The sequence below is a fragment of the Suricata suricatta genome, chromosome 16 (genome assembly GCF_006229205.1).
Source record: "Suricata suricatta isolate VVHF042 chromosome 16, meerkat_22Aug2017_6uvM2_HiC, whole genome shotgun sequence".
NCBI lineage: Eukaryota > Metazoa > Chordata > Mammalia > Carnivora > Herpestidae > Suricata > Suricata suricatta.
Window position 1 is genome coordinate 32,750,991 of NC_043715.1, and position 16,492 is coordinate 32,767,482.

At 53.2% G+C, this 16,492-nt stretch overlaps 1 protein-coding gene across 1 annotated transcript in view; it reads left to right on the forward strand.

Moving 5' to 3' along the window:
• Positions 1-9,152, forward strand: part of ZNF423 (zinc finger protein 423) — a 262,115-nt gene extending 252,963 nt beyond the window's left edge. Inside the window, exon 7 of the mRNA XM_029926127.1 lies at positions 8,464-9,152. Within this exon, the coding sequence (XP_029781987.1) occupies positions 8,464-8,493 (30 nt within the window). The 3' untranslated portion in view covers positions 8,494-9,152. The remainder of the gene's footprint in view (positions 1-8,463) is intronic.
• The last annotated feature ends 7,340 nt before the right edge of the window (positions 9,153-16,492 follow it).

Sequence of the window (16,492 nt, forward strand, 5' to 3'; positions counted from 1 at the left end):
GGTCAAGAGTCAGACACTTAACCAACTGAGTCACCCAGGTGCCACTGAGGGCATGTTTTAATTCCTATTTGAGATGGCCCACACCCCAGGGGTCTGGTTCCAAGCAGGTGATTGGAATGGCCTTTCAGGTGACACAGGAGGTTGACAGGCTGGTGCAATGTCCCCACCAGGAGGGAGCCAAGGTCCAGAGACAGATTTATGGTCACTCTTTGCGCCACTGCCAGGACCCTTAATTTGTAGTCTTTAGTTTTGAGTCTGTTAAGGACCCCAACCCAAAGGGGCCCAGCCTCGGGGGACCCCTTCTCCCTTTGGAGAAATAGCAACATTGACAGCAACCAAGTTAATGCAAGACTCAGGGCCGGGGTGGCCCCTGTTGTAAGATGGGGCAAATCTCTAAGCCTCCCTGATGTGACACCAGCCACAGGACTGCCGCTTCCTCTCACGCAGCCACTACCTGAAGTCACCCGGTCACTGGCCGCGGTGCTCGGCACACAGAAAGCACTGCGTTCTGAAGTGTGCTTCTTCCCTGACTCTCCGGTCCCTCCAGACGGGGAGGTGATTAGTTTTCCTGTTTTGTTGGGTGACTCTGAAAGGGAGCCTGTTTACGGCCTGGGCTCCTAATAGAAGGCTGCCGTTTCCCTCCTTATCATCTATTCTCTGGTGGGTTTTATTTCCAAAGCACAGTGGTACAGAACCTGCCCCTTTGGGAGTTCATTGGGCTTTTCTTTTTTTTTTTTCCACAACAACCTTTTCTCTCCATTTTCACTGGAAGGAAGATGTTTTCCCACCTCACGGAACAGCTCTTGGCTAGGCCCTCTGCGGGGCTCTTTCCTGTTCTGGGTGCTGCAGGGCACTGGCGAGAGGGGCATTAGAGAGGGCCCCTCGCCTCCTCCTGGCCGGGACTCCAGAAGCCCAATGGTCACACCTCCAACAAAAGCAATCAGGTGACTTTTAGAGCCCTGAATCTGCTCCGGCTCTTGGTTCTGTAAGAAGGCGACAAATCTCCCCAAAGCCAACCGTGCCGCTCCCTCGAAGCTGGAATCTCCCTGCAGGCCAGGAGTTCCGGATGAATTGAGGCTCTTGCCCGAGAGACAGACTTCCCCGGCTAAGCGGGTGCGACGCTCACTTCCTGCTGCTCCGGAGTGGCAGACGACAGCCTGTCTCGCTGTCTGGGAGACGGGACTGGGAAAGCCTCGCATACATCCCCGAGTACGGGGAAGCTTGCTTTTGCCTCAGAGGACATTCCAGGGCTTTGTCCCGGGCCAGCGGGTCCCTGGCCTCACCGAGGACCCTGATGCCAAGGAGGGGTGTCACTTCATACAGCAAACCGTGCCCTGCTGTCTGTGTCAATGCCAGCTCTCCGGGTGGGGACCACGGGGTGGGGGGGTGCGGGGTGCATACACATCGCAGCCTGGGTTCCCCAGGGACGTGGCTGCATCACCGGGCAGGCATTTAGAGGGAACCTTGGCCATCACTCACTCCTACTTTTAATGACATGCATTAGCTAAATTGTGTTCTGAGTATTCATTCAGTGCTGTTTATGGCGTGCTCTCGAGTGCGCTTACCGTTTGTCAGAAGTGCAAACTAGCGAACATACGAGCCTTTAAGACAGGCCATCTGTTCGTCTTAGACCTTTGGACGATTGTCAAACGCTTCTAAAAATAAGTGCTCACTAGCAGAGAGGGGCTGCCCAGGTGATACACAGCAGAGAGGAAGCAGGACTGCCTGCGTCTGTACCCTCCCCAATGGGAAAGGTATAACTCGAGTGTTGGGGACAGTGGGGGGGAACCCAGAAAGGGAGCAGAGGGAGGTGGGGAGCACGAAGGCCCTGCCAGTACCCCTTTTCGACTGGAGGTGTGAGCTTCTCCCTGTTCCGTCCCTTTCATGTAACTCCACAGCTCAAATACCTTCGATGGCTCCCCATGGCCCAGATTTAAGGGCGAGCTGCCTCGTCTCGCATCACGGAGCCTCATCAATAAGGCCCCCACCTTCCTTTCCAGGCTTGTCTCCATGGCACATACCCTGTGCTTCTGCCAAGCTGAATTATTCATTGTTCCCTCAGCATATGCTGTGCTTTCCACATTTCACAAGCAGAACGGCACCGTGGGTGAGAGCGTGCTCTACACACAGACTGCACGGGCGCAGATCTGGCACGGCCGACATCGGCTGCTGGACCTCGATGCTCTGGTTTTGTGCCTCAGTTTTCTCATCTGTAAAATAGGGATAATAGTTGAATTTAACTCCCAGCGTTGTTGTGAGGTTTAGATGAGTGAATATAATCCAGGGTTGAGAAAGTGCCTGGCACACAGTGAGCAGATGATAAGTGTTAGCTGTGATCATTATCAGTTTTATTGGCACCGCTGAACCATTCTCTGAGGGGATCATTCTCCTTGGGAAACTTCACTTATGTGCACATGTGCATGTACCACACACACACACACACACACACAGAGTGCAAACCCTAACCAGGCTGTCCTCAAATGGGCAGCTGGAAGGCTGGCTTCTTCCTTGAGCACCTGCCAGTCAGAATTCCTCTCTCCCTAGGCTCTCTTTGCAAAATCGCACCCCCTCCTTTGGCCATGAGCTTGTAAACGGCCAGGATGTACCTTTTTATCTCCATCTTATGCCCACTGCACGGCCCAGGGCCAGGCTCTGTGTTTGTTAAATGAACAAACATCAGAACCTCACTTAGCTGGAACGTGGCTGCAGTGTTGGCCTGAAGCATCTACCTTTTCCCCTGGACACAGAGGAAACATCTTCCCGTGTTAAGGCAGGGTTTTGGACCAGCCTCCATGGCTGCCGCCTGCCAGGGAGTGGCCTAGCGGTGGGCAGTGGGGAGAAAGGGCATCCACCGCAGCCTCTTTCTCAACCTAGAACAAGAGGGAGGTGATGTGGGATCAAGGCGAAGCTGGGTGGGTTCTGCAAGTGAGGGAGGGTAAGACATTCTAGGTGCTAAGGAGCTAAGTGTGCCTGCACCCTTAATTTGCCACATGGCTGTGGGGGTCAAGCCCTGGGACCAGTCCTTGTCTGGTGGCCCTTGAGAGTGAGGGCCTGGCTGGCTGGCTCCCTCACCCCCACAGAACTGTGAGCTGCTCAAGAGAACGGGCTGGAGCTTCAACTCAGTGTGCCCATGCCCAGCCTGGGGCCTGACACACGGGGAGTCCATGGGCAGCTGTGGAAGAAATGAGTAAATGAGTAGGTGAATGAATGGATGAGTGCCTACCTCCCCCGCCCTCAGAGTCTCCCTGAGCCTCCCCTCCTCACCAGATAGCCCACTCTGCCCTCAAACTCCAGGTGGCCCACACTGCAAGCCCTGAACCCCTTGGTGCCAAGGGGCCCAAGGATCAAAGGACGGAACACACAGCCCTTCCCTCCCAGAGTTCCCTGTCTGCTCAGGAAGACTCGCATGCACACCATTTATGGAGCACTTTCTCTTGGCCAGGCCTGGGAGAAGTATGTGCACATTAATTTCCAGAGTCCTCAGGGCCGCTCGGGAAGAGGGATCTGTATTACTGCCCCTCCCCCTAGTCCAGGGGTCTAGGACCTTGCTCAAGACCACATGGCCATCAAGTGGCAGAGTTAGAATTCAAACCCAGGACTCAGCCTGTGTCAGCCCACTAAGGCTTACTGCCTGCCTTGTGATCTGCCAGGGCAGTGGTGACCGAGAACAGGGCACTTGCTAAGGGCCAGGGGAGGTGCCAGGACTTTACATTTTGTCCTCAAAATAGCTGGAGCACAGGAATTGCAGCTAATAATGCAGCTCCAGAGGGATATGTGCCGGGGAACCCTCTCCAGCCTGTGCGTGCACCTTGGGGCGTGTGGAGAAGTCTCTTGTTGCTTCACGGACACTATTGTCCTGGCCAGCAGGTGGCCAGCAGGTAGCCATCGCCTCTGGTCTCCCCTGCTCCACTGTTGGGCGTGGGTGCCATAAGGAGACCAAGCAGGGTCCCAGATAAAAGGACAGAAAGCAGAGCCAAGACCTCGAGAAGAAACCCCTTTTGCAGACTAGGGAGGGGCACGCTGCGTCCGTGTGTGTGCGCGATTGTTGGGAGGCACTGAGTTGGGCCAGGGATGCCTCCTGGTTTGGGGGAGACCAGGAGGGAACTCCCCGACTGGCCCATTCAGGTGGGTGTCAGTGCTTGGGGAAGGAAGGTCCAGCAACGTGCTCCTAGCGGGCTCCTCTGTGCCCAGCACACACCCTGGCTTGGGCTCTAAAGCGGATCATTTGGCTGCTAAATGCCCAGCGGCAAGCGGGGTGGCTGTCACCCAGCAGATTCAGTGAAGGTTTGTTGAGTGAATGGATGGCCATGTAAATGAAGGCAAGGGTGTAACAAAGGGTTCCCTGGTCTGAGCGCTCTGCTGACAACCTGCACAGAGAGCAGGATCCCAGACACCACACCAACAGCACCGCCCAGCCTGCCAGCCCCTCACCATTAGGAACTTATGTGCCGGGACAGGTGACCCAGTGCACCAGGCACAGGCACCCAAAACGGGTCCGAGCAGAACCCTGTCTCCTTGAGAGCCGTGTGCACTTCTGCTGAATGAGTGCATCTCAGTCGCAAACCAGTGCCCCTGTCCCCTCCCTCCCTGCCTGCCCCCCTCCCCCCCGTTTTATTTTTCTCACCTGCTTCTCGGCCCACACCTGCGTCTCCCTGGCAGGCAGAGAGGCCCTTGTGGATGCCAGGCCTCCCCTCTGGGCGCCTTCCAGTCCTTCCTGGCTCCCACCCCCGGCCTTTATGGTGCTGGGAAGTGTTTATCTGCAGGGTTGGTAGTATCTTTAAAAAACAATTTTCTTCCTTCTCTGAAGGGGCTAAATATAGAACAGGCATAAATAGAGAAATAGAGATTAAGCCAAATGCCCTTGTGAGAGCCATGCCGGGTAGAAGGGGCTCTTTAAGAGGCTTGATGAAGCCCCTCCACCCCTAGAGCACCAGCAGCTAGCCGCGGGGAAGGGGCTGCGGGTTTTCCGTTTATTCACCTGTGCCGATCAGCCGTCGCTCTGCCAGGAGCCGCTCAGCGCACAGGTGTGTTGGGTGATTGGTGAGTCCTGGTGACGGATCCCCGCCACCCCCTCTGCCCTTCCAGAGACCGTGCCCTCAGGCTGTGGAGGAGCCCATGCCCTCCCCGGCCAAACGCCTGGCCGCATTGGCACCCTGCATCACACACACCCCTAACTGGGTGGCGTGGACCGTTCTCCCTCGCTGAGCCGCCATCTGCACCATTAATCCCACACGAACGTTTGGGTGTCTGTGTGTCTTGAGCACCACCACCCCCAGCAAGTCCCTTGAGAGGGGTGGGCCCAGCTGGAGTCTTCCCCTACCCTGTACTGTGCCCGGCCCCGAGCAGAGCACCCAGCAGGTACTTAATAATGCAGTGCCGAATGAATTCTGGTGCCCGGCCCCATGGGGCATCAAGTTTCGACATTTCCATCTGCTATGACATCCTGGGCTTTTGTTCTTACAGAACTTCAGGGAAGGAAGTTTTACCCTTCTGTCTCAGAACTCTCTTTGAGGCAGTTCTTTCTTGAGTCTAACTGAAGAACTACTTGCTGCTTAAGAGGAAAAGCCCACTGTGGTCTTCATCTGACAAGTGACATTTATTCTCTTATTTTCCTGACCAGTGGTCCTAAGCACAGGCTCCTGCCTCCTGGATTTCATGCCGCCAGCCAGGGGATGGGCCAGTGTGAACCATGGGTGTTATATTGGCCCTGTTCTTGCATCCTGGCAAGAGGCTGTTTCATTATCCAGAGATCCCTGGACACCCGCCTCTCCCCATGGCAGTGGTGGGTGGTCCTTGAGAATTTCCTAGAGATCAAATATCCTCTCTGGTTTTCTGCTGCTTATGGAACAAAGTCCACAGTCAGGGGCATGCAGGGTCTAAATACCTCCCAGTCCCCTTGTGACCACTGTGCTGGGATCATCCCACTGGTGCCTGCTCTTCCCAGGCTTACTCCAGCCTCCACCCCTTCATGCTGGGCCGTGTCTTCCACTCAGAATGCCCCCTCGCCTTCCACATATCAACACCCTACCCATACACTTATTTATCTGTCCATTGATTCATTCAGAATTATGAACTTAGGGTCTGCATTCTGCCAGGAACCATAATTTGAGGATAGAAAAAGAACTGTATATGTTTATCCTCCAAACCTCCCTCCTCCCCCTCCTCCTCCCCATCCCCCATAAATAAAGAAGGACCTGACCACACCCAGGTACCCTGGCCACATGGCACTGTTAATGGACCGGCTGTTGGCAGGGTGGCAGAGTGAGACCCCCAGTCGTTCCTGGGCAGCTGTGCCTGCTGTGTCACCACTGGGCACTGTGCGCCCAGCCCTGGGCCAAGCCCTGTGGGGCTGAGAGAGGAGGTGAGGCCCTCCTGTGTGCAGCTCAGCAGAGGAGACTAGTCTCGCACTTGGGAGGCACATAGATATGTGGGAGGTCAGTCGTAAGTGCCCGGAGGGGGCTGCAGGGAGGGATGGCAAGTGACCGGGTGCCCGGTGGACCTCAAGCATGGTTTGGTTAGGAGGAAAGAAGGAGGAGGTAAGAAGTGAATCCAGCAGAGGTTTGAAAGCCAGGAGGATGCTTTGCTGTAGGGTGGGTTTGGCTCCCTGCAGGACTGGCTGCCTGTCCGTGCACAAGTGCAGGGAGAGGTGCCTGGGCCGGAGGGTGGGCGTTCCCATGGAAACCGCCGCATCCCATCTGTGGCCTCAGACAACCTGCCTTGTGCCTCTGGGTCCATGGCACCCCCACCGAGGTGCCAGGCCACGCTGGCAGAGTCTGTCCTCATGCCTGGTGTGGAGTGCGGATGATCTGTGGACTGGGATGCCCGCGAGTTGGGGGGTGCTGGGAAGCCTGCCTTCCCTAAGCCCAAGGCCCAGCTTTCTTGGATTCCGGTTGCCTGGATCAACCCCACCTGATTCCGAGCTGGATGACCTTGAACCAGTAATTGAGCCTCTCTGAGCCTCATATCCTCATCTTAACCACGTCCTACCTTGTAAGGCTATTGTGAAGACTGAAAGAAATGTACCTCTAACAGCACAGAGCACGTGTGCTTGCCAAGCACCAGCCATGTGGCCTGCACCCAGGAGCCCAAGGAAAGAGGACAGCAGTGTTTGGCGCTCTGTGCTGCGGGCATCAGCAGGCATCTGCTGCGAGCGGACAGGGCACTGCCCCTCCCTCGCGGTGAGCTTGCCGCGGGGATTGGTGACATCACCACCAAAGCAGCAGCAGTGCAGTCTGTTGGAAGGGGCTGCCACGGGGGCCCTGGGCCAGGAAGCGGGGGTGGCTGCAGGGCCCCCAGCCCCGGCAAAACTGCGGGCATCCGACATCCTCTGGTGGCCCTCATGGCTCCGACCCGGAGCCCAAGAGAGAGACTCAGCGCCGCGTCTGACCTCTGGTGGTCATCGGCAGAGCTGCAGGCCGGCGGCTCCCAGCCCCAGAGGAGTCGCTGCGCCGGCTGGGGCGCCCAGCTCTTGGGGAGACCTTGCCCCTCGTGACTGGAGGTCCAGTGCTGCCCCCAAGCACGGGCTCCTCTGCCCTGGGTGGATATTGCGTCCCATCTCCAGGTGGCATGAGATTGGACACTACCTGAGGCTTTGATGAGATGGGTCTGGATTTAGAACAGGGACCACACTGAAAAGAAAACCACTCTCAGGGGCTAGATCCCACCCCCGGCCCCAGGCCAATGGCTCCTCTGAAAACGTATCAACACCGCAGGCCTGCTCGGGCTGGCATCAGGGAAGAAATGCCACGGGCGATGGTGGGAGCGAAGCCTTTGGCCAGAGGGTCCCACCTGGACCCTGGACGCCCAGGCGCTTCCGGGCAAACCGCACACTCTTCTGGCCGCAGCGCTGTCACGTGACCCGACTGGCGGGCGGCCTCCTCCCGCGCCCTCCCGCCGGGTGACCCGTCGTCGGCCGCCGGCACCGCTGCCGCCCGCTGCCTCAGCACGTCTGTGCCACTCGGGGGTTTCTTGGCCGCAGAGCCGCGTGGCACATCTGCTGTCTCCCTCCGCGAGGCTCGGAGCAGCTCCCGGGAAGGGCCGACAGCGGGGTCTGGGGGAAGCCTGCAGGCGATCGGATAGAATGTGCTCCTCCTGGTCGGAGCCAAGGGGAGACGGGGAGGGGTGAGCCGGGGAGGCTTTCATTCCTGCCAGCCCCCTCCTGGCGTGTCCCCTCGCCCTCCCGATAGCCAGCCCCGGTGGTTAAGACCTGACCGGTCTTTAAAAAAGAAAAAAACAACTTATAGAGAGCCCAGGCTGGCAGCCACAGGAACTCATCCCCGAGCCCCCGATCAACGTGGCGTCTTGGCAGCCGTGTCCCCCGAGCACTTTTTCCTTGTTGCATTTTGTTTTGTAATAATCGAGACGCTTTTCTGTGGCTCCCGGCGTCAGTGCACCGAGTAGGAGGGGACGGGCCTGCTCTCCATCTTCTGCCCTCATGCGTGTCTCCTTTCTTCGCCTTTGCAGAACCACACGATGAGCCAGCACGCACAGTGAGGGACCGCTCGACAGGACGCCTCTCCGCAGAAGGCTTGCCGGAGACGCCGTGGGGAGGGCCATTTGAACATTACATCCAATCAAAGTGTCATTTGCAACCCAGATGTAAAACTCTAATGATTTGGCCATGAGGCGCTGCTATTATAAGCAGCTGGAAATGAATATTAATGGCAGAGATTAAAAGTATTCCATGCTCAGTATTTTTTATTGTCCTGCTAGTGTGCTTTTAGAGTTTCCGCCGAAGACTACATTTCTAGAGTTAGAGAAACCCGCTTTTTGAGGCTATTGTCCTTTGTTCCTTCATGTATTATATTGATAGTTTTTAAAAAAGGATTAGTGTGATTTTTTTTCCTTTGCTTCTTTTTTTTCTTTCTTGTTTTTCTTTCCTCCCCCCCCCTTCGGTTAACTACTTTTTAATTGCAATTCTAGGTAATTGTGCATCGTGATGTGATTGCTTGGCTATTGTCTGAATATTTCCTTTTAATTTTTTAATTAAAGACTAATGCTTTGATTGGATTTGCCAGTTCACCGGACAGTGATTAAAACTATGTAATGAATATAATCGGTTTCAGTGCAACTGGATGGTCTGCTTTTAAATGTGACTTAATCTGACTGCAGTAACTAGTACAGTTCAATAAAGGGAATCCATGCAATTAGCATCTGCTGCCTGGTTCTCTCCTCCCCAGCTTGGGGCTCTGGGGGGAGGGGTGCTGTCGTCACCCATAGGGTATGTCCCTACAAGAGTCCCCATGGGATTGCCTGTGCCCGTGGGGACCTGCGCACAATAGACCCAGCTTCCCTCGGGAAGGAGGACACACTGTAACCTGACACCTGCAGTCTGGATCAGGTGGCAGTGGTCATAGAAGTCAGAACAGAAGGAATCCTTAAAGCTGAAATACTCTGATCTTTCCATTTGTGGGGGGGAAGGGGGGCTTGGACTTAGTAAGTGGGCTTATCCATGTTGGGCCCCTGTTCCTCCCCGTGGGGATGGCTCTCCCACCTGCTGGATGCAGGTGGTCAAGCAGTTAACCCTTACCTCACCAGGACATCAGGTAGGACTTGGATTCTATTTGTGCTCGAGGCATGAGGATGTGACAGGAACTGGAGGCGACTCTGCAGAGCAGAGCCAGGTGGGAGCAGCGGGTTCCCAATCACAGAGATCAGGGAGACATGGAAGTGCTGAGACCCGTGCCCGGGGCCAAGACTCTAGTGGGGCGAGCACAAAATCTCAGGGGGTCCCCCCTGCACTTGCAAACCCTAAGAAGGGATGCTCCCTGACACTTCACACCCTGGTTGCCTTGCTTTCCTCACCTCCCTCTGGCCCTGCTGGCGCCCCAGGCCACCGCCCGCCCCCGCAGCAACCTCAGTCCCCCACAAGGCCGTCCTCCCACACCCATACCTCCGTCATGCTGGTGCCTGGCTGACTTGCCAATCAGAGGCCAGGGCTTCAGAACCTGCGCGGGGAAGCCCTTCCTTGTTAACTTTTCACAAGGGGCAAGAAAATTGGTTATTACCCTCTGCAGAGCGGAAATGAAACAGGCAGACAGATTGCACCTAATTACAATGTAATACTAAGTCACGGGCGTGGAATTTGTAGCAATTATACCCGGCATCTTCTGACTCCCATATCGAGGGGCTTCTGGTGACCTGTAAGAGTTCTCCTTTAAAAAGCCTCCCCTGTCAGGTTCTCTCTCACATGGGTGGGGCGTTCAGTTTCACAAAATGCACATCACACCTGCAAATCAGAGCTGACTCCTGGCCAGTGCTGGGCAAAATGGAGCAGTCGCCCTTAGAATTCAGGGTTCTTGCCTCCTGGAAGTCGAAGGCAGTGAACTTCAATGTTCAGTCCCCTGGAGACTTGGCCGTTTTAGTGGGGAGACCTCAGGGTAGGCATTCGTGTCCCCCAAAGTGTGGCCAGCCACAGTCTGCCCTGCGTTCACAGCCAGACCTGCCTTGGAGACAGCACCAAAGGCTGCGGGCAGGACCGGCATGTTCCAGGGCTTGCCGGATCACCGTCTCTGGGCCCTCTCCAGCTCCAGATTTATCCTGAACCCCATGGAGCCCAGGTGAGTCCTCAGTAAGTACCAACAGAAGATTTGATTTGACGGTTGGTGGCGTAGGGCTAAATTAGTCACTGCCCCCATTAAAAATACAGCGGGGGGTTTAAGAGCTTTTCACGCCATGTGGGAATCAGCAGCGAAGCCAGCGGATGCCTTGGGTAAGGAGAGAGGCGGCCTAGGGGACCGGGAGGTAATGAGGTTTATGGCGATGACAAGGCAGCCAGGGAACCCCACCGACTCCCCCCTCGCCTGGGCCCATTGTTCTCTGGCTGGCTCTGCCCCCGCCCTTCTGCTGAGAGCCCCTTGTGACTGCTTGTGGGGAGGGGGCTCTAAGGGGGACACAGGGGCCCTTCCTGGGATTGGTATTCATCACCATCAGACAGTGTTGGGGTGGGGGTTGTGCAGGGCTATGAGCCTGTGCTTTGGAGACCAGCCCGCACCTCTCTTCAGTCAGAGGATTTGAAGCTGGGATGAGCCAATCTACCCCTCCGCTCTGGCGGACCTTGCAGGGTCACTGGGAGGCTTAAATGCCATGAGGCCTGTTGAAGGGCTGAAGACCCGGAAGTGGAACCATTTGGTGGTTGTTAGGAAAATGACGAAGCCAGGCCTCTCACACAGGAGGGACCCCCTTTCCGCCTGGAGGGTGTGATGGAATCAGTCACTGGTAGTTTGGATGCTTGAGTGGGCAAGGTGACTGGAAGCCTAAGGTTCATTATTGCTGCATTTGCATGTACAAATTGCCAGTTTCTAGTGGCTCTGTAGGCGCAGGAATTCTGCCCAGGCTAGGACACCTGGGCCACAGATTCCTGTCATTGGGCACCTGCCTAGAGCTTCTGGAAGCAGGTGGATAAGGGTTTTGGTCTCAGTGGAGAAGCTGCCGTAGGAAAAATCTTCTGCAGTTCCCCCAGCCACAGACAATGCTCTCCTAAACTCACAGTAGGTTTCATATTTCGTTTTCCACCTGTGTTTCTAATTCCCTTCCAGAAAGTGCATTCTTAGGGGTGAGTTCTGCCCCTACAAGCATTTAGTAGGTAGAACCAAGACTTTAAGCCATCGGCCAGCCAGCCAGCAGGTATTTACTGGGGATTGCTGGGATACAGAGATGGACAGGCCATGTGGCCCCTGCCCCCACAGAGCTCACGGTCACGTGACAGCCATCTAGCAAGCAAGCCTGTCAGTAAATACCTAGCCACACACATCACAAGTGCCATGAGGAGCAAGGACTGGAGCTGTGTGAGTGGGTGGGGACCACAGCAGAGGTAGGGGTGCAGGGAGGGAGGTTGTGCTGAGGAAGTGAAGTCGGAGGAGACCTGAAGAAGGAAGGGACCCAGGCAATGAGAAGCCTCGATCTGGAGATGATCCAGAAGTATCCCCAGGGGTCTCTAGTGGTATTGGGGTTCAATTTCAGATGGTGTAAAACAAGCCCAGAGAACTTCAGAGTCTTGACCAAAGCCACACAGTTCAGGATAGGATTGAAACTCTAATTTGGGTGTCCTGCCTTCTAGCCTTGGTGTCTGATTTCCCTCTGTGGCCACCTTTTATTCGTTGAAGGGCAAATTGAATACTATTATTATTATAAATAAAATGGCATATTGTATAGGAGAGACTGCTAGCTCTCTTCCTCTACCTTAATAAATTAACTGTGATTTTCATCTGAGCAAATGTTACTTTGGAGAGGGTCAGATTATACACCCTATCCTTCCTAGAAGTTAGGCATAGTCATATTACTATTGAAAGCTATACTGTTTCTGATGATGGGATGTAAATGGAGGTGGTATGTGTACATTCTAAGAATTTTCCTGAATGAAATGAGCTCATCCCATTCCCTTCCTGATGGCTGGAATGTAGATGCAATGGCTGGAGCTCCAGAAGCCATTTTGAACCATGAAGTAACCTGGAAATGGAAGACATACATGGGTTGAGCAACAATATGAAAGGAGCCTGGGACTCCAATGACACCAAATGCCTCCTAACTCTGTCCTGCTTCCCAATAGGCTTCTTGAACTTGAGAGAGAAATAAACTTCTTTCTTGTTGAAACCATTATTTGTGTTTTTCTGTTGCAATTGAATCAATTATAACCACTACAAATTAAAATATGTGCATATATGGCTTCCAAGCAAGAGCAAGTTTAGAAGATTTAAGGAAAGGGAATGAGATGGTTAAAAATGTCTAAAGGTTAAGAGATATGCCTCAATGACATACTGTAATCAATTTGGCCAAGAAGTACATTGGGTTGGGCTGATCTGGGCTGGGCTAGGCTTAGCCTGGCTGATCTGGGCTGGGTTGTTGGCTATTGGTTAATGTAGGAGGGCCTTGGCTGGGATGACTAGGGCACCTCTACTCTGTTCTTCATTATCCTCTCCCAGGGTAGCCTAAGCATGTTCTTCTCATGACATTGGCCAAGGGCAAGAGCAGAATAAGGAGTGGTTTCCAGCTTCTGCTTGTGTATCACATTTGCTCATGTGCCATTGACCAAAGGAAATCACATGGCCAAACAGACTGGAGGGCAGAACAATACACTTCACCTTCTGATAGGAAGAGCTGTAAAATCTCAGGACAAAGGGCTGGACTCAGGGAAGGATGGAGAATTAGGGCCATCAATATAGCTAATCTACCACGGAGCTGAAAGTCCCCCTTTCTTTCCTATTAATTACCAAGGGGAAACCTGGTAATTATTAGGTACCATCTATGACCACAGTTTTGGAAACGGGCAAATTGAGGTGGTCCAGCTTAGCCTTGATTCGCTGGACCTTGTTTTTGGAGAAGAGACACACCCTCAAAAGATTTGTCTCCTAAATGCTTGTTACCTGTCAACGCAAGTTCACAGGACCACTATTGTTACAGTTTACAGTTGAATTTGGTTCACTGAGGCTTTCTAGGAGACTGACCGAAGATTATACACTCTGCATGGCACTCTCTATTCCAGAGAAGGAGAGAAAACTCACAACATGTAACAGGCTGAACATTTGCAACACAGTCTTGCTCAATCTCTCTCCAGAAGCACCAAATGGCTTATGGTTTGCCACGCACAGCCCAGCTGTTCCCTTCCTCCATGCTTTTCCCCACGCTGCCACCTCTTCCTAGACTACCCCTCCCTTCTGTCTTGCCTGGTTAGCTCCCAGGTTTTAAACTCAGCTCATTGAACTCATTACGCTCATTAAACTTAGGTGTCTAATTCTCAGGGCTAAGACCTGGGTGAGGTGAAGTGAGAGAATCATCCACCTTGGGTGCAAAATTTCAGGGAGAACCACAAAGCTCAGTAATCAAGGTAAACAATATTTTAGTGCAATATTTAAAAAATCAAATTGTCAGACTGCAACCTGCAGGCTAGCTGTCTGTTTCGGAAAAAGATTTATAGGAACCAGGGCTAGGTTAGGGTGACACCAGTGAGGCAGGGTCATGCAAATACAGCATAAGATCCTGTCTTTAAAATGTTGCTATTTTGTACCTTGCGGACTTCTTTTTGCATTGATTTTGATTTTTTTTTTAAAACATTGCATTAAAGTATTATTCTGAGTTGTTTGGCATGCATGCAGTTTTGTGCCTAAGGAAACTGCCTCACTCATTGTACCGGGGTCTGGGTATACATTCATATTCCAGGCAACCTAGTCTGACCCATGCAATCAGATAAAATATTCTGATATAAGAACCTTGATAATACCCAATGCATTGGCCTATCACTGGGCACCTGCACACTTTTATAAGTATTTGTCTCTGGACTGTGTATCGGTCAGTATAAATGAGGTTATGACACAGTAACAAAAAGGACCCAAATTATAATGGTTTAACGCAACAAAGATTTATTTCCCACTAAGATTACATGGCCATCTTGAATCTTGAAGGAGCTTTTCTTTATCCTTGTCACTCAGTAAGTCCTGCTCTGGGAGTAGCCAGCACCATACATGTGGTTGTAATCAAGCCAGAGAAAGAGAACTTGGAAGGTTCTCACAGTGTCAATTCAATATTCTGGGGTGGGAGTCACACACACATGCACACCTACCACACACACACACACACACACACACACACACAGCACTGCAACTCACAACTCATCAGCCAGTAGTTGTCATATGGTCCTACCCCAACACAAGGAGACAGGAAGCCCAACCCTGCCATGTGCCCTGAAGAACTAATTGTAGGCAACGTTTGGCAAATTACACTAAAGACTACCACAGACTGTGTTCCTCTCCACCCGTCCTTTACTACATAATCTCTCTGAGGGGAGAGGCTGACTCTTAGTACATCTGGGTAGATCCAGCAGCCTGCACAGGATCTGGAGCAGACAAGTATTTACTGAATGTATGCAAAAATTGTGAAACTGAATAAATGACACTCTATAGGGCCTGGAGGAAGATAAGCATGCAAATAAAAACATAGTGCAACCTAAAGCTGCCGAGGAAATCAGACCTGGATCAACCATCAGCTTTACCACTTATTAGCTGTGTGATCCCAAGCAAAGCACTTAACTTCTCTGAGACTCGGTGTTTTCATTGGCAAAATGGGACAGATAGCAAATTGTGTTACCTCGAAAATTAATGCGGAGTTGAAATAAGAATGACCATGATATTAAATACTATCACCTGAGCATTCACTACGTGCCTGACGTTATCCTAAGCACCGGCACAGGTATTAATTCTTTCAATCCACACAACATTATCACGTGGGTACTGTGATCCCTTCTGTACAGACAGAGCATAAGTAACTTGCTAGCTCTGATTCTAATCCAGGCAGTCAGGCTTCCGGAGCCCTGTTTTCAGCTCCAGAAGCACTCGGCAGAACGCACAGGAATGGTGGCACCTAAAACACTGATCCCTGGGGCTGATTCTAGGTGTGGGTTCGCCAGAGTCCGCCTCTGCCTGCAGAGACCTCCTCGGGTCAGGTAGGGTCGGGACCCAGCAGGAACGTGGGTTCTGCAAGAGCCTGGTCTAAGACGCTAGACGGAGACTAGGCGGCTAGGCCCGCCCCTACCTCCCTTGATCCCTGATTGGCCAGACTGGGCGCCGGCCACGCCCACTCAGCGCCCGCCTCGGGCAGCGGGCTGAGCGCAAGCCGCGCGCTGTGAACTTATTTGTAGAGTTATTAATTACTGAAGGGCGCAAACCGTGCTTCTGTGCATAAAAATATGTTTGAGCAGTTTCTACTTAAACTTTAAAGAGAACGTTAATCAATTTTATCTTAACAAAATGACCTTAAGCAGGGGAAAAAAATTGGTGTTATTTGCCCAAACAGGCAAATTAATTTCTCTCTCTTGAGAAATCTGAGAAGTTTCCAGAAATAGCTATGCATAATTTACACCTGCCCTGGCCGCTCCTAGTTTAACGCCAAGCCCAGTCACGGGCCCTACCCAGCCCCAGGCCCAGAAAGAAGGAAAATAGATCCTTGCAAAGGCCCTGTCGTGCCCCTGGGGGTCATTCTCCTCAGCCCACGCTTTCCACGACCTTGGGAAACGGCGCCCGGTAGGGGGCAAGGCAGTCTCTGAGGGACTTGCCTAGCCTGGGTCAAGGTCACTGGAAGGAGACGGACAGCTCCCTAGTAGGAGGGCTTGGGAATTCTTGGAGACCTAGGGACGGTCTCCAGCAGATAACATTTTCCCCCAGCCTTCAGGCTGCAGTGCTTGCTTATCGCTCTCTACCACTCACTTCACCCCGGAGGGATTCCCAGGATGGCAGGCTCCAGAACATTCAGCTGAGCTGGGATTGTAGTCCAATTCCCAGCCCTACACGCTAGACCTCTGCTGCGCTTGCGCCGAGGTGGTCCCAGGTGGTCTGCCTGGAGTGTGGGGTTTAGAGGCAGGACCCAGGACCCCTGGAGCTGAGGTCAGTTTCCCCGCCTGCCTTCAGCGGCAGTGTGAGTCTCCGCAGGCTGTTCAGCCTCCCTGGACCAGGGTTCTCCCGTCTAAAGGTGGAGATAGTGTTCCTCTTGCCCCCTTAAGCAGCTG